Genomic DNA, 24316 nt, shown 5'->3' with positions numbered 1-24316 from the left:
GATTTTGTCTTCATGGCATCTGTCTATCTTACGTGATCTGAATGGAAGATAACAAACTACTTGCTTTCTGATCCAAGGGGAATTTTTCCAACTGACTTTAAAGAAAGCCGGAGCATTAAGGTCCTTTACATACAGCTTATTCCTTTATGCCCACCCCTTATGTGCTTTCAATACAGCAAACCTGGATGAAGGCTCTTGTTAGGAACTGAATGACTGCTATATATACACCTGGTTCTATAATCCCACCTACATACTGAGACTCAGGGTAGAGCTCATGAAAACAAGTGGGTAGGACTCAACAGCTAACTGGTTACTTTAGGGATTAGGCCATAAGCTTACAGGTATCAAAGTATAACCAGATACTAATTACTTCAGTCTTTCCTCTCCCTTAGTTTTCTTCAGTCCAGGGTACTACCTTAAGCTTTTCTAGTGGTCATATCCTTTCATAGATGTTTTTAACCCCTTTCTTTCCTACTAGTTTTGTCTTGGGTGACTAAGAAATATACAGGATAATTCTGTAGGCATAGTAGGAGAATGACAATAAATCAAAAATACATATCTTTGCCTTATTGCTACAGGATTAACTTTCAAAAAAGTTCACTTGGTGCCTGCCTGCTAGAGAATTAGACACATAAAATATTGTGCCTAAGTAACTTAAAAAACATCTTTTTGTAGACTGAAACAGTGCTTTCATGATCAAGTGTTTGAGTGGACTGTCATTTTGTTGTGATATTCTCCAAGCTTTACAGAGAATTAGCTTTATTTCAGATGTCTTGTTTATTGCCACAAAGATTTCACACTTTTAATGTACCTGTTGTCTGAATAAGTTTTCTGTATAGCTGAGCTCAGAGCAGTTAGTCACCTTTGATTCAGTTTTTCTGCTGGTGCGAACATAACTCCCAGCTGGAGATCCCAGATCAGGCCTATTGTTATTTCAGATTTGTTTACAGTAAGTTTTAAAAATGAGGATTTTTTAGTATTCTCTAAAATGCAGGCATATGTTCTCCATGGCCTAAAATGCTACCACAGGATTTACTTTTGTCCTAATTACATAATTACTTTAGTAACAGGAACAGATCCTCTTGGGTTTCCTACATCTTCTCCTAATTACCTGGTTGCAGGCAAGACTCCAATGGCTAAATAATATCCATCTGAGGTTTTTCTCATTACTGTCTCTACACCACATTCTACAGAATTTAGTGAAGTTCACTGGAATTTGTACTGATATAAATGAGGCAAGAATTTGGACCAGTTTAATTTTTAAAACTATTTATTTTATATGAAAAAAATGGTACATACTAAAAAGTTGTCTTTAAAAGCTTACAATGCCACTGAAACAAAAACAAGGTTTGCATCTGCACAAAATTGTTATCATCATCAAGAAAACCATGAATTTTTAGCAGGTTTATTCTCCTCATTACTCCCTCCCTCTTCAGTTACAGCCTTTTATTGAAAGACCCCGACAAAGACCTAAAACTGACCATTTTTCTTGGAAGACATGCCTTTGTTGGTGTATCAGAAACCTGCAGTGCTATTAAAGGGAGCCTAAATATTCTTTTTCCTATATTAATACGGTCCTTTTACTATTTCCTTACAGCTTTTTTAAGCACCACAGACTGTCCTTTCATGGAGGGGATGTGTTTACACAAGATGAAAGTACTCACTTTTTGGATGCCTTAAAAAGCCTCTGACCTCATTAAAGTTGTCTTAGCTCATGCTGGATCAAAACTGAAAAAAATAAAATAAATTAAATAAATACCCACGGAAGACAGTGGTATGAGAAAAGGCCTAACCATTAATCTCTGCACATGTAGGTTATTGTAAAGGCATACTGACTGGTTAAAGGATTTACTTGCTATTCAAAGTCTACTACAGAAGTGTATAAGGCTAGTTGCACATTGTTATTACAGTAAGAAAGTTCACTGGATAAGAAATACTCCTCATTGAAATAAGAGGGGTTGACTGTGGGAAAAACTGGGTTGTATGAAACTGAGCTGACAGTTAAGCTTTATTTCAGACAGACATTTCTGAGCCCACAGTTGGCAGTGATTCATGCTGCAGAACAATGACCTTATTTGTAACATCAGTATTTTGGGACGGCTAGGCTGAGAGATAGTAAATAGTCTTATTTTCCATTACAAAAATAAAACTATGCATTCCATCAGTTTAACAGTTAAGTACAACTTTTTAAACATGCACACCACACACTTTTCTTCTGATATTGTTTATTGCAAAAAAGCAAGATGAAAAAAATAACATCATTAACACCTTGCACTGATCTTGCACTATTTGGATCTCAAACAAAGGAAGTTCTTTGCAGCTTTGTAAATCATTTGTTGTAATCATGCCAGAAAATCTGAAAAGAATCAAAAGCTTTGCATATACTTTATGGCTTCTTACCACATACTCTTTCATATTATTTTCCTGGGCTAGGTGGGCTTCATCTGTGCTAGCACATTCTAGCCTCTGAGTTTACTGCACAACATTATTGTGTTTAGCAGAAGGTGAGATGTAGCCATTTAAATATATGAATAGTTTAATTGTAAGGAAGTGCAGGGTTTTAGTGACTTCCTTCCAGCTCCTCCCAGTTTCCAGCCTCCCTTTCCTACCTCTTGCTCTGATGCTATTCCTCTTTTTCAGTTCTGCCTTAGCCTAAATCCATTCCAGGTGCTGCTTGTGGCTATTCAGCTTGATACCATAAACTGTGGGCTTCATTTCTGGGTACCGGTATAAGTAATGGCTCAGACATCATTGTCCTTACCCTTCACTTGGCACTTTCCTCCTCTATTTTGGTACCTTTCTCATCGGTCCTGATAAACAGCATTGGGTTCACCACCTTATAGCTCCCACTCTTGATATCAATTACAGAAACCTGTTGTTACTCACTAACAGAAGATTTTTTATTACTTCACAAATCAAGGAAACTGTACTTTCTCCAATTCTTTTAAGCCTAAAGTCAGATTAGTAATCATTTGTAAAGTCTCAGAAGGATTGCAAAGATACTAAATTATATCAAGCAAAGGCTAATAATCTAGGAAATGTTTATGCATTAGAGAGAAACATTTATTATGGTAACAATTTGATTTAACAGAGAAAAAGAGTGTGCATTAGTAATTTGTAGTATAATAATAAAAATAAACAACCTTTTTTAATGGAATGACAAAATATTGAGTTAGACAACCTCTCATTTTCACCGTATCGACAGTGAAAGTCAGAAAATTAACCTGTCTCTTGTTCTGAAAGCCTTCCAGTTTTACTGTGCTGTGAAATTATGTAGTTATTTTATAACTCGGAAGAGTAGAAGCATGGAAGTACAAGGATAAGTGCATAATACATAAGAAGTTTAAACTAGTTTACAGGACAGAATGGTCACTGCCAGTACACAGGCTGAATAACTGCAGTGAGGAATCTACAGAAATACTATCCCAGTGAATTAATTTTTTAAAGAAATTCTCTTCATACTGACTGGTATGAAGGTCTCTTTAAATTCTCTTGTTTTCCTTGGGCTCTGAAAAACAGATCCAAGTTACAGAGAAGAAATCTATGCCGAGTATGTAAGACTAAGTCCAAAGCAACCACTCAAATTAATTTCTCCCCAGATGTCAGAATTAGAGCCTCCATTAGAAACTGGAATCAGTATTAAGCAAAGATCTGAATTCCACTTTCATTTTTATAATGAGTTCTGCTGTTTGCAGGGCAGATTGGTTTCCTGGGAGGCTCTCACCACTGTACAGAATTGAACTCACAAAGACTGGCAGTAGCAAAACCATGATGCTTAAACAGCTGTGTTGTTCTCTCATATTCATTTTACATTTTTTGTAAATCTAAACCAACATCCTGTATCGAGAAATCGTGTTTATTGGCTAACTATCCTCTATGTAGAAAGCTACAAAAGCTTGGACTTTAATTGACTGTCCTTAAAGAGACTGTTTTCTATTTTGTAAGGAATCATGTTTTAATCTTCCTATTCATGGAATTGTGTCCAGAAAGTTGAAATCAAATTTTACCACAGATTATTTCTATACTAAAAAAGCATCATCTGAAATTTAGCATAATTTAGACAGAACTTTATAAGAATAAAATTAGATGTGTAATCTGGCTTGGTTTCTCATTACACCTATTCCATTTTCTTCCACTTAAATCCAAAAGGAGACAAGCCAACAAAGGAAGTAAATAGAGCTGCTCTGTTGATGTCTTTATTTCACAAATCATAGTAGTTTTTTTCTAGTTCAGGTAAACCCTCCTTGTTATATCTGTGCACTGATTTACTTATGTGGGCAGCCTTAATTTATGAAGCCTCTTGGCTGGTGATCTTAAGAAACAGTCCATTTGAAAAACCGTACACCAAGAGCAGAAAGCCATTAATGTTGATCAGGCCATATGGGTTTGCTTCTTAGGTCCATCGCAGATGTCCTGCGGGACCTGTGAATGACTTTTTACCCTTTTCTTAGCTTCTTCACCTTTAAAACAGGATTCTTCCCTACATTCCGAGTTGCTCCATAGGGAAAATAATTAAAAATGGTGAGATATCAATATATCTTGGCAAGAAGGACAGTCTAACTACCAGCTGAAGCATAACAAAATCTCTCTTCTCAGTGTTGGTTTGATGTGGTCTTAGTAAAAGCCTACTTTTAAAAATGTACTAAGTTTGAGTAACAAACGAGTCTGGCAGGAACATGACCTTTGTATACTATTTTTCAGCAGATGAAAATTAATCTGGTCAGATTCTGAGAGATAAAGAATGCCGAAAGATCACTGTAGCCAAACTCTAGATCTGGTAGGGAGGCTATGTTTTAGAAATTTCGTAAGAGCTAGCAGGAAGGGTATTTCCTACACACACAAGCAGATGAACTTTAGAGAGAGCTGTTGTGTGGTCTGGCTTGTGATTGCAGAAATGTAAACTGTTGTTGTCTTTCTGGGCGAAGATTGTTCCAATTTAAAGAATCAATTTTGGATCAAATCAACCTCTCTTCATAAGAGCGTTCAGTACTCATGCCACTTACTTTTTTTGATATATCAGGTTCATGCTCAGCTATTGGTAATATGAATAATCAGGAAAAATCATGCTTAAATATGTTCTGTTATCCAGAGGTCAACCAAATGAATGCCTGTAATGATTATATATTATCTTCCATAAATATATCTAGAAACAGAATCCAATTACAGACTCCTAAAAAATTATCTAATTACTCCATTTTGAATACATTAGGTTGTTGGTGTGGCTCAAGCAATCAATAAGAAATCTGGAATTGGTGGCGCTTTCACTGAACAAGATGAAAAGGTATAAAAGCTGGACATTTATGTCTCTTCTGTTTTCATAGGGGAACAGGGGATGGATATCTTATTACTTTTCATGCTGATCAGAAATGTTAAAGGTATTAAAAATTAAACACCTCTGAAAAAGTAAAAATTCCTGGTAATACTGCAAATTTTGTTCTTTATGAGGCCATGAGAAATATGGATGTGAAATAGTTTAATTTCTAGATTAGCATGGTATCTCTCAGACATGTCTGAAACACAGGCTTACTCTACTGAAATGCATTGTAAAACAGTTTCATAACTTTTAATAGACGTAATTTTTTATTAGCTGGTTCTAACTCTCATGGCATCCCCAACAAACATGTTTCGAATATTAAAATTTTTGTAGTGATTCATTTTTAAATACTGCATCACTTCTCAGTATAGCAATTGCAGGACAAGAAAAAGCTTTGTATAAATTATGAAATTATAATTATGAAATTATGAGATAATCAGCACCTTGATTCCTAATTCTCACACTGCAGTTGCTTTCCAAAGATTTCCAGGCTTCACATACGGATTGGTATAGCAAAAACCAGGCTGCACTCAGGCTGAAGAAGTTCACTTAACCCTCAGCAATAAAAAAATCACAATTCACCCTTTCCATTTGAAAACTTGCCTTTAAAACAAAATGCGTACTGAGTATCTGCAGGATATCAGAATTAATCCCATTCCAAAAGGGAAAAGATTTGTGGTTTTACTATGTTAGCAGAATTTTATTTCCACTTTCCAAGAGACTGAGTTCCCCAAGAGAGGCTGAGGCACTCAGTTTTTCTAGATAAAATATGCATTGCTGCAAAATGAGCTGATTCCTCTGAGCTGCTCCCTGTATCAATCCTGCTTTTACCAGGATAAACTGTGAAGATCATTGGTTTAAAAAAGGGAGAAGAGATTCTTGAGGAAATAACAAATTATGAGTAACTGAAAAAAAAAACCAAACCTGAATGTGTCGTTGCCAAAAAATAACTTTAAAATATCAGTACTTCAAAGTGAAAACAAAAAATTGCTTATCTTTGAATAGAGTTAAGATGCTGTGAGACATTATCTTCATGTGGTCTTGGTGTTCATTTGTCTTCAGGATTTTGCCGCATATTTGGCATTTTGTGGAATTGTTCTTCACAATGCTCAATTGTATGAGACATCTTTGCTTGAGAACAGGCGTAATCAGGTATGGTCAACAGGTTTGTCCCAAGAATACAGAAATTACAATGTTTAGCTAGTAATCAGTGCCTGCTCCTGATATTTCTCATATAGTAGTTTTTTCTTGGCTATTTTTAAGTACTCTAATTGAATGCTGTGTATCTCTGATAAAGCTCTAACTAACTGCACTGAGAAGTAGCTGGGTACATTCCAGCTTGGGCTGCGAGAAGTGGACCATCTAGGGTAAGAAGGTAAAGCTACATGTCGGAAAATTCATTCCATGTCCATATACTCGATATTGCCTGAAGTTACCCTGTGGCTCACTATATATATTATATAACCAGAGGTATACATACTCCAGAAATTTCAGATAGAATTATCCCTATAGAATGGCAGAGGTTATACAGATTGCTCTTTTAGTCTACTACAGCTATAAATTGTCACTAACCATATTTTCAGTAATGATCAGATGGAAAATTAATTTCCTTCTGATTAATGTAACTGTATTTTGCAGCCATCTTTATAACTTATAACTGATGGGTTATTAATACCATGGCCTTCATGAGTGAATATGTCTGCCATATACGGTATGGAAAGGTTTTGGAGAAACAACCAGGCAGCAGTTGTTTTAAAATTTTCTGGTAGGTCTGAGTTTCTGAGTGACTATCAGTGTTTGTAAAATGTTACAAATTTGGACCATCTTTTCAAAGTGGCTCCATGCTTCTTGTGAGGAAAACCAGAATATAATATGAGCACATCTGAGCAGCTAAGTCCTTCAGCAGCAGCTTTGAAATACAGTAGACTGTATCTAAATGATGTTTTCACCAAATTAGTTCATTAGCATCTGTTAGAATTACAACAGATAATAATTGTATGTAAAAGTCTTAAGAAATGTAAATGTCACTGTTTTTAGAATGCACATGTGAGCCATAGGAAACTACTAGGTTTCCTAAGGATAAATAATGGTGTTGTCTGGATTTCTCAGGTTTCATTTGATGAACTGGTAACGCCTAAATCTATTCTGTGTCTCTGACTGAAAACATCAGACAGCTAACTATGCTATTTATTTCTTCCATCAAAAGTGTCCAACTGGCTATTATGTACTGTTACCTTGCAGTCTGTGTGAGAGCCAAAACTTAATTTTGGTCACAAACATATATGTTGACTTCCTTGATTCAGGAAAAGGAAGAGAATCAAAGACAGTAGTAATGATGATTATTGCTTAAATCACAATTAGTCAAAATTTCACAAAAGACCTTTTCCCCAGGTTCTTCTTGATCTTGCCAGCCTGATTTTTGAAGAGCAGCAGTCTTTGGAAGTAATACTGAAGAAGATAGCTGCCACTATAATATCCTTCATGCAAGTGCAGGGGTGTACCATCTTCATAGTGGATGATGATTGTACTGTGAGTATGTTTTTTGTCTAAAGGCAGAAGTTCTTGTTCCGTGGGAGTGGTGTGGGCTTCGCTGTATTCCGACTCAATAGTTTATTGCAAACCCGTAGTATGTTCTGTCACCTTTTCGTCCTCTGCCTTTTCTTTTACAGCATCTACTCAGGTTAGTTGTTGACTTGGAAGGCTTCGGTCTTTGTGTGAGCCAGACTGCCATTTTATGCAGCCATATTGCATTGCATGTTGGTGAACTATTGCTCTAAGCTCTCTCCTATGGCATAGATCTTGAATGTTGAACTCCTTCATAACTGATTTTCTTGGCTACTGATGTAGGACGGAAAAAAGGAAAAGGCTGGGAGAAAAACAATGTGGCTTTGCTTCCTGTGCAGAATACATTTTGACAGCACTTTTTCTTTCTCGAGTACAGCTAAGCAAGGAGTATCTGAACAAGGTATCTAAACAGAATCACGGCCTGTCCCAAGATCCTGGCTCACTGAAGCAAAGCACAACTCCTTTCCAATCTACCCGCCTGTATTTCCTTCCTGTTGAAAACAGGCTGCAGAACAAGGATTAGGGTATTAAGTCACATGCCTCACTCTTGTACTGGAACTGCTAGGTTTACCTTTACTACTCATTATAGATACTGGTGTACTAAGATCTGGAAGTGACAAAGCATTTCCAGGTTCTGTAGCACAGAAATAACACACAGCACTTGTGATCATCTAACACAATCCCATCTCTCACTGTATTCAGAAGAACCACTCCTGCACACAAGAATACAGAAGAGGAATTTACATAACTTTTGTATTCACATATTCACACTGTCAATCAAGTTAGTTAAACTCCAGAACCTAGTGTGCAGTTTGCAGTTTGAATCTTTAGTGCAGAGAGAATCTAATTTCTCTTTACATTTAGGCTTCTCAACTGTTAAAAAAAGCTGCGTGGAAAGCAACACAGATTAGTCAATATGTCTAAAAGGTTTTGATGTCCTCACCTGTCCAAGCAAAGCAAGTCTGGAATCGGATGAATGTTAAAATAAAGAAGTTCTGTGCTGTCAGATAAATTTGGGACAGCTTGTAAATATTGGCATTTCTTCTCAGAGTGATCAGTAGAGAGTCAAGACTCTTCAATGGTATTTAAAGTTACATCAAAAGATATTTTTGTGGTAGGATCCTGTACGCTTGCTGCTAGATGTGAAATGAAGTTAAATAATTTTACACTTGTCTTTATTACAGAATAGATTTTGGTAACTGCAACAAGTTTTTCATGAATACTACTATTCTAACTTATGACAACCTTATACAACTATATATTAAAATACTCTCTCGGTATTCCAGGATTCATTTTCTAGTGTGTTTCACATGGAATCTGAGGAATTGGAACATTCAGCCGAAAATCTGAAGAGGTAAACCAATGAATTCAAACTTCTGTTCATCCCAGGAGAATGTTGAAAAAACTATGCTTTTAATTTTTTTTTCATAATAACAGATCTTATTTCCATTGGGTACCATGTATTACTACTGTTTTTTGTAGAGCAGGTTTTGCCCTGAAACGTACACAGACAAACTCCGTTGCCTTAAAAAGGTAACAGTGAGCAGAATAGGAGAGTAGGGCTTGATCTCTTCACTTTGTCAAGTCTAAGTACATAGTTGTATTGCAAGGCTAAGCTATGAAAATGCACAAAATGGGAAAAGTAGAAGTCTAAGTTGGTGGGCTGCTCTAAAACTGATCTGTAAGAAATCTGCATAGATGACTAAGTTGTAGAGTGGACATATCCACATTAGTAGATACCAGTCCTATTTACAATTTTAATCAATTATTTGAATCATTATTCTTAATTCATAGATAGGGAAGCTGACTCAAAGAACATGAGTGACTAAATCAAGAATAAAGTCCTGAAGTTCTAACTTTCAGTCATCTTTGAGAAACCATTAAGAAGTTCAGCTGGGAGGAAGGGAATGATGTAGAAGTAGTTAAATTAAAATACCCAGATTAAATAGTTTCCGAATTTAGTCTAAACCTCAGTATTGAAGTTTGAAAATTACTGTCTCCATTACCTTCCTCTGTCATCAAACCCAGTTGTTTCAAAAAATGTCAAAAGAGTAAGACACAGTTGTATATAAAATGCACTACTACAGATACAGTGTGCAAAGAAGATGGAGATTTCTGTACACCTTTTATCCTTTTTGCAGTGAACATTTATTATATTAAATTTAATTCCATATATCAGAAAATTATGTCCAAAGTGTGTGGCTTGAGCGGCTAAATAAACTGTTGAGCTGTATTATGATTTTAGGCAACGTACAACCAAGTACAGAGATACAATAGGCTAGTAAGATCAGAGGTTGAAAGAGAAAGTTCCTGTTTACTTCCTCTTCTACACTATGGGAGCAGTAAAGAGAATTTACCCTTCCTATTCCTTATCCCTTTCATGGTTACTAGTTAATGGACTCAAAATGTAATTTACTGCTTGCATGGGCCATCAGTAAATTATTTCTCATAACTGATGGGGAAGGAATTTTGGAGGTTTAATTGCATGTCTGAATCCTGTTCATGAGACAGGACAATTCTATGCCAAGGACAGTACTATGAGTCAACCATTGGAGTTAGAACTTCTGCTATGCTTGAAGGGTATGATTTTGGGCAATAGCAGAAATATAATGACAGGGATTAGATGGGAAGTATTACTTTACATAATAAAATTTCAGGCTTCTCGTGTAATCAAGTCCCTGAATCAAACCCCAAATCAGACCGGTTTTCAGAATTGTGGGTCATTGCCTTGTATAACCAAGTTTGTGACAGAACGAAAGAGTAATTCCCTTCCTCCAGCACTGTGAACATGTTTACACCAGAAGGATAACAAAAGTCAAGTCAAATGTCGGGGGGGGAAACTACAGGAGCTTGATGGGAATAGTTTATTATTAGGACATATGTCCTCCTCCAAAGCAGGCAAAGGGTGCAAGAGAATTAAAATGCCTTAATTTAATACATAGTGGCTAAAAAAGTAGGAGATGATTGATTCTGTAAAGATATTTTACATCCTGATTTGGAATAAACAGTTCTATTCCAGTAACAGAATCCCCATGCAACTGATTGTGCCTTTGATTTTAGAACAAATTTGAAATGAACTTAGAAGCAGAAAATTCACAAATGTTACCTGCTGCACTCTGTTTAAAGAATATGTGACTTTCATCCAGTATTAATTTTTCAAGTGTGTCAGATTTGTGAATGAAGTTTGTTTTCAAGAAGTTCTGTTTATTTCAATATAAACCCAGTTGTTCATTCTTTATCCTTCATCTGCATAAACAGTACTGGTTTGTTTATTTCTTAAGTCTGGTGTTCAGTGTTAACATTGTTAAATATTAAAGAAATGGTGGAATGTATAAATCAATCCACTCTGCAGTTTTGTGATGACAGCTGGATTAGGATACAGCAGTTTTGTGATGACAGCTGGATTAGGATACAGGATTTGAACTCAACTCCATTATATATCTATTGGTTATATGCTTTCTTCATAAAGAAAGATATTGCAGTTACCTGCTTTGCATAATGAGATGACCTATTTTCATACTAAGCACATAATAATAATCATAATGTTGTATCCTTCAGGGACTATGATACAAACAAAATCAATTATATGTATGCTCAGTATGTCAAGAATACGATGGAGCCTCTCAACATCCCAGATGTCTGCAAAGACAGAAGATTTCCTTGGACAGTATGTAAAATAAGCTTAGATTTGAAATTCAGAAATGGAAAATGTTTTTCTGTTTACCTTTCAAACCTTTTTTGTTTTCCCCTTGTTGCTTCTATTAATTTCATGGCCACAGTCAGAATTATGCAAACACAAAGGAAGGTACATTTGCTTGATAAAATGCATTATCAGTGAAGAAACGGTACAGTACTCCCACAGCATCCTGGGTGGCCAGCAGATGAATTTATCCCTACAGCCATTATTAAAAAAGCCTAACATTAATTTGTCAATAAATAGTGCAATGTGGAGAGTTTGCAATATGTTCTATGGAAAACGTTTAAGTGAAGACCAGTTGGAGGTTTTCACAGTAATCCTCGGTAGTTTACTGTGAGCGTTGGGAGGCTCTCAGAAGTTCCTTCCCTTTTATCCTCTCCTTTCCCTTCTTGTCTGGCAAGGATTAATGTTATAGATGCAAGTTCTTTGCTGTTTTGGAGAAGGAACAACTTCACTTTTCTTTGGGAGCTTTTGCTTCACACTTCATCAAGTGTGAGCTTGTGGTATGGTGTACTACTGAACACTGGAGAGCTAGGAGGGAAGGTCACTTGGCAAGACTCAGATTACAGTCAGGTTGCCTTCAAAGTCATCATCAACAAAAAGCAAACTTGGAATTCTGTATTTTCCTGCCAGTGCAGAAATTAGAAAGATGTCTGCTCTTCTTATTACATTTAAACCTGTTGGCTAGAGGGGCTCAAGGAGAGGGCAATAAGAGGAAGAGGAGTTACTATGATCAGCAGATAGCTTTTTACCAAACTGTTTGTTCTCAGATGCACAACGAAAATATCAGAAAATACAGTGTTCAATGTGGTTGTTCCAGTAAGTGGAAGCAAGGGGCAGGCTCATGGTGGGGAGCTGTGTTGCTTCCCTTTTTCTCTGTGCAAGGTTTCATGGATGTTCTGGAGTGGGTTTCTATGAAGGACTGAGCAACACAGGAATTAAGTGCTCACGACTTTGCAGTACAGGGCCCAAAGCTATCTTAACTGCGGGAGCGGAAGTAAAAACAGAAACAAATGGATATACTGTATTAGATCAATCAAGAAAGAGGTGATTATTTTGAAGACATTTTAAAATAAAATGAATACCTTGAGAGCCATCCAAACAACTGTTTGTCTGAAACAGGTCTTTCACTTTGTCAGTAGGGTTAGAGTTCTTTTGCATTTTGCCCTGGAATCTACATGACTTACACCTTATGCGTGTAAAAGAAACTCATAAAAAGAAAATAATAGTATTGCTAGAAGGAATTTTGGATAATGTTTTTCAACACACAGTGGCTGCATCCCCGCCATTGTGTAGGAGCAGTCTCAAGGCAGGGCTGTAGGCTAAATATTTTGAAATCTTGTGAACCCTGACATGAGGGAAATCCCAGGTGTACCTACTGCCCTAGAAACCCTGGCTTGCCTCTTTCTTTGGAGGACATTCAACAGCATACTTACGCACCTTATGAAAATAACTTTGTGCTTTCTAAATGCTTTGGTGGCCTCAACTACCTAAGTAAGTGACATAAGGCAGAACAACAGCTTCGGTTTATTTGTGGAAGAGCCATTATGTTGTCTGCTTCAGGTTCAGTCCACTTACAAGGACAGTATGGAAGCCAAACGCTAAGCTTCAGCAGTCATGTGCAAATGTTCTTCCCTGAACCAACAAAGTTAGTGCACTGGAGACAAAGTTCAAAAATCTACAAGACTCTGTAAGGGCATTTAAGCCTATTTTTGCTTAATCTCCTTCCTATTCATTAATACTTGGTCAAGAATTTTTATTAAGCACTGTGCACTGTGGTCTTATCTCCAGTCAAGTCCAGTTTGACTTTCAATGCATCTGAACTTTACCATGAAACGGCAGGTTCTTCTCTTGGTAACCGTAAACAATTTTCATGCAAGCTTGACTTTGTGTTTCTCAGCTGCCCTTGCTGCAGAGTTTAGGGAGAGATGCTGATTCTTATATCCTTTTTTTTACAGCTGATTTCACAGGTATGTCACAGTTCAGAAAACTTCAAATCCTACTCTTGAGTTACTCCATATACCCTCTTGATAACGGGCTATTCTTAAGTAGCAGTATTTAAGTTCCTGGCATCATGTAAAATATCTGGCACAATGTAATCCTTTTATGTTTTCTTTAAAGAATCACATTTCCTATTGCCATTTGTGAGCATTAAAGTGTTTGTGCATTTGCCTGCAAAGAAACTGTCTACAGTCCTTGCACAGCACCAGACAGCAGAGCAGCAATAGTAAAAAAAAATTCAAAATAACCTTTTGGTCTGAAACATTAGTGTGTACCCATTTTTTTGTGTCACATATAATTAGAGATTGGACCAAATTTACTTCTCAGCAACTGCCACATTATTCCAGGAGCAGTCAGAGCAGAATTACATCTTTTTCTCACTAGGTATTTGGAAAACATGGTAGAACTTTTTGTTCCACCCTTCCACCCTCTCACCCCGCAGATAAATTCAGTTTCTTTCTCTTGGAGCATGAGACATGATAAAAGGTCCTTGGAAGACTGCAGAATGTTGACCTAGTTGGTGACAGTTTTCCTACTTGTTCTTTGGATCATAATGTGGTCTCCACTAAGCCCCCCTTTCATTGCGTTGGTGGATTTAATCAAGGCATCTCAAACAAACCGAAAGAGTTTATGAAAATTTTAGTGCCACAAAATGCAGTTAGCTTCATGTAGGTATTCTTGTTTTATGACACCTGTTCCTTACACTGCCGTATTGCCAGTGAGTGGATACACTGGAAAGGGGAGAGGTCAGCTGCTTTTACAGCTCATCACCTGAGGAGAGCAAAAAGGTGTCTCCTAAAGCCCATCTGATCTCATCTGTACACTGAGTGGAACACTTTGTCTTGGTGCAAAGTTGTCATTTTCATGGAAGTGGTACCTTCTAATGAAAGAACCTATTATAAAATTAGCACATTTTTAGCACAATTGCACAAGTCACTGTAAAATCCTACTGAATGAAGACTGTCATCATTACCTGTATTATTATTCATCAAAGCTTGTGTCAGATACAGTGTTTATTATACCGTCCAGCCAAAGATGTGCAAACTCTTTGAAGATATGGTTGCTTTTTGAAGGAATATGTAAGCCAAGAATAGTTGTAGACCCCAGCTCTACAGCTTTTTCACTTCAGCCACTTGAACATTAGTCTTTAAGATGGTAACTGTATTTTTTTCTTTGTATTTGTTTGTTTAACAGAATGACAATACAGAAAATGTAAGTCAACACATAAAGAGTTTGCTGTGTACGCCAATAAAAAATGGGAAAAAGAATAAAGTGATAGGTAGGTATTTTTACAAAAAGTATTTTTACATATTTTGTAGAAATATTTCTGTGGTCCACAGTAAAATCTCAGCAACATGGAATCTCAACCCAGGAGAAAAGATCCTTAATTATCATGTTTTCAACTAATAAGTCCACTGCAACCTTGACTGCAAATTGCTTACCTAAGATGTTACCAAGTATCTACAACACTCTTGTGTCACCATTTTTACAGCTTCTTTGCATTGGAAAATTTTTTGTAAGTAAAGTTATTTTCATTGCCTCCTGTTCAGAGAGTCAGTTACCGCTCTTGCTTGTGTAGATCTTTTACAAGGCAGTGAAAGAAAGAGAAGACACAGATCAGTAAATAAGCTCTTCAGGCCTGAGCTGTTGGTAGTGCTGTGCTTTTAGGGAACAGTGGCAGCATGCGGTAAGGCGAGTTGAACTGCACGGACATTGACAGTTTCCTCAAATGAGACTCAGCTACGGAAAGATTCATACATTAAAAGGCTAGCTGCTGTGCAGTTTTGGTGCTACGACTTGCCCTTTGGAGGTGCCTGCTTATATCTGTGGATTACACAGGGAACCTACAGGCCTATCATAAGACACTAGTTTTAAGTGTGTAAAGCTATCCAGTGTAAGTATATGTACAGCATCTCCTTTGCTTTTTCTAGAACTACTGTTCCTCTATTTTAAAGAGTGGCCATAGTACCACTATTTCCTGGGGTAACATTTTCAGAAGTAATTTGACATCACTTAGGTCCACATAGGCCTAGATGCTTAAAGAAGCCTAGCAGCCTAGTTATCTCTGGTTTCCTAAAAATATTTAGGTGGCCACAGTCTGGGTCCTCAAAGACAAGTATACACCTAAATAGTTTTGAGGATCTAGTCAGGAAATAAGCTTACTGAGCTTTAAGTCTTTCAGTGAGTTTCACCTTAAACAAAGGGGTGATGATGCTTTTGGAAATTACCAGGACTTCCCTGTACCACGAAGAGTAGAATGTCAGCCTGCTTTCCTGGCATCATTGAGTTCCACACATAAACAGAACATAAAATATACTGATTCCTGGATAGCAGCATGACTCCAACTTCCTCAGCTTCACAAAATTTGGCAAGTAAATGTTAAGAGTTCCAAGAATGCATTTTTTAATGGTCTTCACATAAATTTCCCTTGAGAATTATGGCAAAACTGCATAACCTAATCTATATAGTAAATGTGAGGTCCCTTTTCCATGAAGACAGACTTTTTTTTTAACCCCTGAAACAGAAAGAGAAGCATCATCTTTACCTAATGGAGTTCTCTGAAATTTCTTTTAATATATGCTTCTTAAATTAGTTTTTATTACTTTGTTTTAAATATTCTACAAGACCCTAGAAGACCAAGATAAAGATTGAACTGTTGAGCTGTAATTAGAGATATTTCATTATGCTGTTAGCTAGTGATAAAACAGTTGCATCTGATCTCATCTAGTTTTTTTCTATTGTTATTTTCTGTGGAAGTTAAAACTGAAAGTTTCAGTCAGGCCACCCATTTAGGTGAGTTTTTCAAATCTGAGTAATTCTGATTGGGATATGTTCTTAGAAGTCTTTTAAGGTTTCACAGCCTGCCTACGGTTCAGATCTTTCATAGGGCAAGGTCAAGAAGTTGTCTTTGGGACAATACCCGAAAGCTCCTTTAGCATACCATCTACTATGTAAGACTATTATTATGTCTACTATTTTATTTTTAAGGCTAGTATACCCTAAACAGAATTTGGGAAATGGGGTGTGCAGATGGCTGTGGGGTGGGAAAAAACTGTCCACAGCAAAACCAAGCAAATCTGACTGTCAAGGAAGATGAAATTAACTTTTTTATTCTCCCGATTTGTGCATTTTTCAGGTATGTGAAAAATGTGTATTGCTTTTGTGGCTTATTCACTGTTGAGTCTTAATCTTGTGTTCATTACATCACAGTTGCTATGGAAATAATTATGTCATAAACAGTACTAAACAGAGATCTGAAAGTGAGTGTCATGAGATTTTCCTATAGAGTTTTATAAGCCAGCTTCTTTTTCCCAGGGAAAGTTAATCTTAGTGAGTCCTCATTTGCTAGGATTACGTATTTTTACTATCATTCAAGTATCTAGTCATCTCATGCCATTAAAGTTCAGAATCCCGTTTGCAATATTCAGATACCACAACCCCTGCCACAATAGTGTGCAGCTACAGTTGTAATACTCTTACTGATCTCTTAGAGGACACTGATACTAAAATAAGTGCCCCAGACAGAATGTAATTTGGAAACAGGACAGAGTTACATTGTCACCAGACATTAGAACTTCTACATGCAAGGCCAATGTACTTCTAAAAACACAGTTTGTATGTGTGTGCTACAGTCTTTTCCTCAGTTTTTCTACCTACTGTAACAGGGAAGATGTACACTTGCTCCATCAAAGCCTTTTCTTCCTTTTAATTAAAAATCTCCATGAGCTTTTTTAGTCTGTAAATGTGGAATACTAAAATGCTGGAAATAATACTTTCCTATAAAAAATTATTAGCACTGACAAGACCTTACAGTTGCTGCTGATTATGTTCACTGTTGGTACTGCTGTAAACTAGTATTCATTATAATTTCTTCCCTACCCATAAGCAGAGAGCAAATCTGGCCTCCCTGACTTTACGCTACAAAGTTCAAGGCATTCAGATTCTGTTCATATATCCTGTGTAAATTAGGTGTAGCTCTACTGCTACAAGCAAACCTAAAAATTTTAATAGTGTTCCGGAAACACCATGCTAAATAGTTATATTCTCTTTTGCTGGTTAAATACATATTTAATATTTTACTCTTTCTGCTGCAAAATATTCTTCATAGAATACATGAAGTATACAAACCAGTACACAGTAGCAATTTATAGAACATGACGGCTTTTTCGTTTAGTAATTTTTTACAGAATTTTTAATTTACAACTGATATTTTCACTGGGATAAATATTTGCAGTTAGCCAGGAAAATGCTAGCTTTTATGCTGGAAACTGTTAGTACTTACACTTGTGAGAGTGAGAAGACATTTGGTCTCACTTAAAACAATAGTCACCTCCAAAGCAGGTTTGGCCAAAGACAATGTACATACTTACAATGCAGCTGCTTTAATTAATATCCTGATTTCTTAGCAGAAACTGCCATCCTCTAGGTAAAACTGAAGTGAGGTCCATGTGTGAATTTCCCTCTGCTTAAAATGGTGCCAGGGATTTAAGCTGCAGCAAGGTCTGGCAGAAGTTACCTGTCAGACTTTAGAACGGCATGTGCATAGAAAAGTCCAGAAATTCTTAACAGAAAATAAGCAGACGCAACAATCAGCAAGTTTGAACCTAACGAGCTGAATTCAGTAAGAAGCTTTTCAATTAGTTCAGTATTCTTTAGAGCAGGCTGTAATTCAATCACATCCTCATAGAATCAGTGAGTATACTTAAGCTGTGAGCCTCAACTTGGGTATTCTCTCTTTAGTTCGTTTATTTTAAAAAATTTCCAGTACTGGCTCAAATAAGGAAGTGAAAACTCTGTGTACCACTGTTCTGACTTTCATAAATTTTATTTTGGCATGGTTACAAAAATTTAATTAGCCTCCAAAGGACAGATTGCCTTTAGGGATTAAATCAATCTAGAACACTGTTAATAATAAAAGTTAAGATGAAAACGACCCTAGGATTTCACGAGATGATCAAGTCTGTAAAGCCCTACATTTTTGTTTTGCAAACCCTAATACATACTTTTGAGTCTACTAAGTAATATATGTTTTAGCATTTATTCTGTAATACAGTGCAATTACTCTAAAAAACTTCAGGAAAATCCTACAGCACTCCTGTCTGTCACTTTTATGTATATTCATGGTTTATACTGTAGGCTAAACTGTCCTAGACTTAATTTTTCTCTTGATGTTCCATACGATAGGTGCTATGTTGGCAGTTGTCTGTATTCTTTTAATTCTGTATCCTGACATAGGGGTTTGCCAGCTTGTGAATAAGATGGAAGAAAACTCGGGCAAAATCAAGGCTTTCAACAGAAATGATGAACAGTTCCTGGAAGCATTTGTCATCTTTTGTGGCTTGGGGATCCAGAATACACAAATGTACGAAGCCGTAGAAAGAGCCATGGCCAAACAAATGGTGACATTAGAGGTGAGCTCAAAATCTAGGTGGTCCTTAATTAGCCCGAAACAGATGCTGATTTTCTGCAGACCCTGTCTGTTCTACATGTAAGTGTAGCTACTCACATGAATACTGAACAGAAACTGTTGTCCCCCAGGAGAACAGCATTTGACCTGTTGGGTTGCACAGGAATGTGTTCTGTTTGTTTCTGTATCTGCCAGCAGACCATTTTATTTGGTATTGTATCTTAACTTTACTCATGAGATTTAGTGGTGAGCTGAATGCATCTTTTCCTCTACATGAGGCTACACATTGGCAACATAGCCAGTTTGTTCTGTTGCGTAGGAAGAGAAAATGGTTTGGGGGATTAGGGGCTTCCTTTTCTTGTCTGAGGTTTTCTGTGATGATTTTGGCTCAGTCCTTTAGACAAACCAGTTTGAGGAGTAACAGCAGCATTATTGTAGGTTTTCACTAATTTCCTCAGACTCCATCAAACCATATCAAGATGAACATCATCTGGTCTCAGCCTTTGAATTAGTTACTGTTAAGTTTAATAGCTAAAGAGGGCTTTTACTCTGAGCAGCTGAATTACTCAGAGGTGATAACTTGAAGCTGAAAATGAAAAATTTGTAGATTCTGGTCTCCTAACATTCATTATGCAAACAAAGTGTTTGCAGAATTCCTAAAATGGGAATTATGTACCTCTAAAAGAAACGTAGTTACAACTCAAATAAATCCATATTGTTATGTTAAATACAAAGGTGGTAAAATTATTGTCAAAATAATTTCAGTGCTTTAAAAAAAGATCTGTTTATTTATATGGCAAATTAGTAATTCTCTCTCCTACTATAACATTTATAGACAATATAGGAAACCCAGACAGATGATAGGTTAGTATATTCTTTACAAAAAAAGTCAGTTTCTAGTTGCTAAAAAGAACTCCATAACATTTTCATGTCCTGTGTTCTTAACAGCTAAAAAATAGGAGCTTATTTTGTTAATTTAAAATAAACATATTGTCTTTCAGACTTTCTTGCCAAGTTTCAGTGAGGGCAAAACTTTCTTTTACATCTGAATAAACTCTTGAAAGGATTATTATGGCAACAGTGTCAGGCTTATAATTATAGCTGTTTCACATATTTGCCTTTGAAAGTGGGGCATGAAAACGTTCCAAAGAGAAAATCAGAGTTCTTTGCTCTTTTATAGAAACTATTTACATTTTCTTGGCCTAATTATCTCAAGAAGATTCTGTGCTGTGGGAGATTTATGAAAGCTGCAGGTATCTCCCCATATGCTTTCAGAGATCTCCCTTAAAACCAGTGTGGGCCCTGCATGGACACCAGATTTCATCAGCAAATGCAATGCAATGCAATGCAGTGCAGCTGCAAGCTTAAAATTCTGCTTTAGGAGAAATAACTTTTTATCACATGGGTCTTTTGTTTGTACTAAGGTCTGCTTTTCCATTTCTGTAGGTTCTCTCATACCATGCTTCTGCTGCTGAGGAGGAAACGAGGGAGCTGCAGGTAACAGCGGTAATTGAATTTTTTACTATTACTTTAGAAATATTCCACTAATAGAAGAAAGAGCAGTCCTTTACACAGATGGGATCCCTAAACATGCAGAAGCACATCTTCCAGAAATAAAAATTATAGTGACACTTAAACTGATTGGTTCCTGAGTTGAATCAGTAACATCACATAAAAGGGAAAGGTTACAATGCCTACAACGAGTGATACAGTTTGGTCAGAGCGCTGCAATTACAGGAGAACCAGAAGTACACTGACTGTCTTTCCGATCAGTTTAAGCTGATGCAATGTTAGTATCATCTCACAGTGATTAAGTATTTCAGAAGCAAAGTGTTGAGAACTCTTCTTTCTGCAGCTAAGTCTGAATGTTGCGTATTTTACATCTTTGGTACCTTTCAAGCCTCCCAAGTGTGTGTGCAGCTTTATGGCCCTACACGGAAATTCCGTATTTAATTGTTTATGCAATGGGCTTTTTTATTTTTATGGTTACTTTTCTATGTAATGTCCTGTTATGCTCATCTCTAATTCTGTGTTTAGAAACCACTGCCTAAGGAATAACTACAGCTATGATTTCAGATGTCATTCAAAGCACAGCCTGTGCTTAGTCTCTCCAGTTCTTTCTGTTGGAACAGGCATTCTGGGGAAATAGCATCACCCCTGCTTTACCAAAAATAATTGGAGGAATGGAGAGGAAGGTAGACATAGGGGACCGCAAGCTGGGTAGTATGGGACTGGCCCAGACAAGCAAGGTGCCACAGAACAAGGCACAAGACTAAGGATAGTTCTAGAATGGCTAGCGTCACGCAGATTTTGAACCTCAGTCCTACTATGCTGTTGCATCAATAAAGAGGCACTGACAAGACCAGCATGCAACACATGTCCTGTGGTTTCTTTTCAGGGCTTGTGTGTAATCTCTGTGGTTACATCTTTACTGCTAAATAAAACAGAACCACAATGAACCTAGCATGGAATCACTGTCCATTTCTACTGCTTAACGGTCCGTGTGCTTCCTAGCACAATTTTGGCCCATATCAACCACCACTTTCTAAGGCTATACCAGAGCACATAGCACAGGCCATCTCCAATAGGCAGTGTGGATGAGTGCATCAGATTTTGCTTCCTCTAGCCTACAGTCTTGCAGTGCTATTCAAGCAGGTTTTGCACCTCAGATATACCACATATCCTCATGTCACATCCCAGGGCATGAAACAAATACCCTTATTTTCATGCCATGAAGCTATCACTCTGAATTTTAACAGAGCAGTCAGATTAGTTCAGATAATTTGAGTTGAAAAAAGAAATCAGGCACTAAAAATAAGGGTATCTTAGAACTTCAGGGCACCACATGGAACCCAAAGCAAACCACAGACCAAGTGCTATGCAGTATGGACAAATCAGTTTATGGCATTTTGCCTCACTGCTACAGAATGATCCCTGTCCTGTTTTATACAGCAGTACATATCTAACCACCTCATTGATAATTTGGTTTCTTCTTTGTGCTTTTGTGTACAAGATACCTAATTCAGTGACCGTTCCTAAAATTGCTGCTTTCTTTAGAAATCTTAATTTCTTTCTTTGGTGCCACATTCCACCACTTTCATTACTCAAAACTTCCCTTATGACATACGGACTTCCTAACTGTGTTGCCTTTTATGAAAGTAGTTCTCTTCTACTTTTTTCCAGCTTGTTTTTCTTTTTAAATTGCAGTGATTTAATTTCTTCATAGGTGTCACTCTTCTTTCTTCTCAAGAATGTTTTGTGGTGTTTGAAATTTGTGGTGTGTGTTGCACAAAAGAAAACATTGATCCTTGATATTTTTTCTCAATTCCTGAGTGTGAAGTAATTTGAGGTCTTCACATGCCAAGCATTATGGAAATGCTATTACTATTACAGTAAAAGTTGCTCAAAATACTTTCTGGTTTGTAGAGTCTCTCCATGTTAAAATACTTCACTCACCTACTACCATTTATATGGTCTCCAGTCTGCTATTCACCTTATTTAGTATATGATCTACATTTTTGCATGTGGTTCTGCAAGTGCCGTAGTTATATCTTAGACTACCACTCAGTCCCTGACTTCCAAATAACCCAAGCTTCTGTATGTCTTTACTTCATCGCTAACTCACCTCACGGATGTCCATGATAGCCAAACAGATGGTCAAAGCTGACTCAAACATGACAAATCCAAAGAAAAGTTTATTAAATTGAGAAATTACTTGATTTATAATGTGTTTAAGAATAAAACCACAGCCAATATTTGGATTTAAGTATTGCACATTGTTCTTACTGACTTCAGGAGAGGCTTATTCTGTACATAGGTTGAGCCTGGCATTCAGTCACATGCGTGTGCTTATAGAGAATGTAAAAATAGTAACATACAAGCTGATATTTTCTTTGCTGTGGAAAAAACATGTTCTGTAACCTTTCTCAATTTGAATAACAATCAAGAGAAACACTTTTCAAAATTGTCTTCAACATTTTAGAGGCTGTCTATGCTTCCTTTAATCATTGTTGGGATTCTTCCTGCTTAGCAACAAAGCCAAGAAACCCTCTTCTGGTTATAGTTCTAGATAGGGTAAGCTCTCCTGAGCATGCTAGTGCATGATGGTGTACATACATCTTTGCAGAAGATCAAAGTGATTCAAATAAAAATGAATCTTGAAATCTTCCCAAATCCACAAATGAGGACTGTCAGTGACAGACTCCATTCCATTCACCTTCTCTTCTCAGGAACCAGGAAGAGGGATGGGATCGGCCAGTTTGTGCTATCTGAACAGAAATAGGAGTTTACTCTAGAGTACAAGCACCCTGATAGAAAAGACCTTGCCAAAAGCTACCTATTTTCCAAACCAAGTTATGGAGAACAGGATGTTAATTTTGAATTTGACCAGAAGAATGGTAACCTCATATGGGAAGGCGATTTCACGTCCCTCTATAAATTGATCTCAAACAGTTTGGTGCTTGAAAAATCAAAATTAATGTAAAAAGAAGAAATCATTAAAATACTTTTTCTTCAAAATTTAGGAGTCTATAAAAATTGAAAACATACTGATTATGTTTATAGTAAGCTGAAAAACAGGAGTATAAACACTGAAAACAAAGTTTTATTTTTTTCCAAGTTAACTGCAAATTGCAAATCTCTAAGGCTAAAATCAAACTGTTAAAATTCAGCTGGAGTCCATTAGACAGCTTGATGAATGATGGCCACAAAACATACGTCTTCCCTAACTGAGAGACAGACCCTGTATTAACGGCAGTTCCCATTGGTTTTTGGAACAATGAAGATCATAAATTTGCAAAGAAGTGAGGCAAAAGTTATCCTCAAGTATTTCAGTGGGCATCGCAGAACTCAATTTAGTTTTGGAAGCCGCTCTTGACCCTTGAGGATAGACCACTCCTTAGCCCTTAAAAGCTGACATTCTTCTGCTCTAAAAATTTAAAGAAGCTCTTGTCTTTTCAGAGGTACAGCTTTGTAGTAAAAAAAAAATTGTCGTTCTTTCTGTTATTTTGTAAGTAAATACAATGTAAAATTTAGTATAAGAGCTTTCTCCTAGCTGGGACACATGCTGTCACAAAGTTACTTAGCAGAATCAATGGATTATCAAAATAGACACAGGACTTCAGCTTTATAGCATAATATTGGAACTGATACTTGTACTTACTATCTTTGAATCATTATAGTTAATGTAGACTTTATTAGTGAGACATGGCATTGGCAACAGAAATTACTACAGTGTGTTGCAAGTGAAATTTGTGACAACATAATTACCAGCAAGTGGTTTCTTTAATTTAAAATACGTTTAATTTATTGCCTCCTGAAAGGTTTAGATTGG

At 36.8% G+C, this 24316-nt stretch overlaps 1 protein-coding gene across 4 annotated transcripts in view; it reads left to right on the top strand.

Annotated features, from left to right (window-relative positions):
- PDE5A (phosphodiesterase 5A) overlaps positions 1–24316 on the top strand; it is a 144894-nt gene that overhangs the window by 95355 nt on the left and 25223 nt on the right. For 3 of the 4 annotated variants that reach the window (XM_075420911.1, XM_075420909.1, XM_075420912.1), the window contains 8 exons: positions 5210–5281; positions 6377–6466; positions 7706–7843; positions 9166–9233; positions 11438–11546; positions 14772–14856; positions 18813–18988; positions 20431–20490. In XM_075420911.1, coding sequence (XP_075277026.1) covers positions 5210–5281; positions 6377–6466; positions 7706–7843; positions 9166–9233; positions 11438–11546; positions 14772–14856; positions 18813–18988; positions 20431–20490 — 798 coding nt within the window. The remainder of the gene's footprint in view (positions 1–5209; positions 5282–6376; positions 6467–7705; positions 7844–9165; positions 9234–11437; positions 11547–14771; positions 14857–18812; positions 18989–20430; positions 20491–24316) is intronic. The other variant, XM_075420910.1, reaches the window with a different exon arrangement.

Source organism: Opisthocomus hoazin, chromosome 5 (assembly GCF_030867145.1).
Source record: "Opisthocomus hoazin isolate bOpiHoa1 chromosome 5, bOpiHoa1.hap1, whole genome shotgun sequence".
Lineage (NCBI taxonomy): Eukaryota > Metazoa > Chordata > Aves > Opisthocomiformes > Opisthocomidae > Opisthocomus > Opisthocomus hoazin.
The sequence above is the reverse complement of the archived record's forward strand: the minus strand, read 5'-3'. Positions and strand labels throughout refer to the sequence as shown.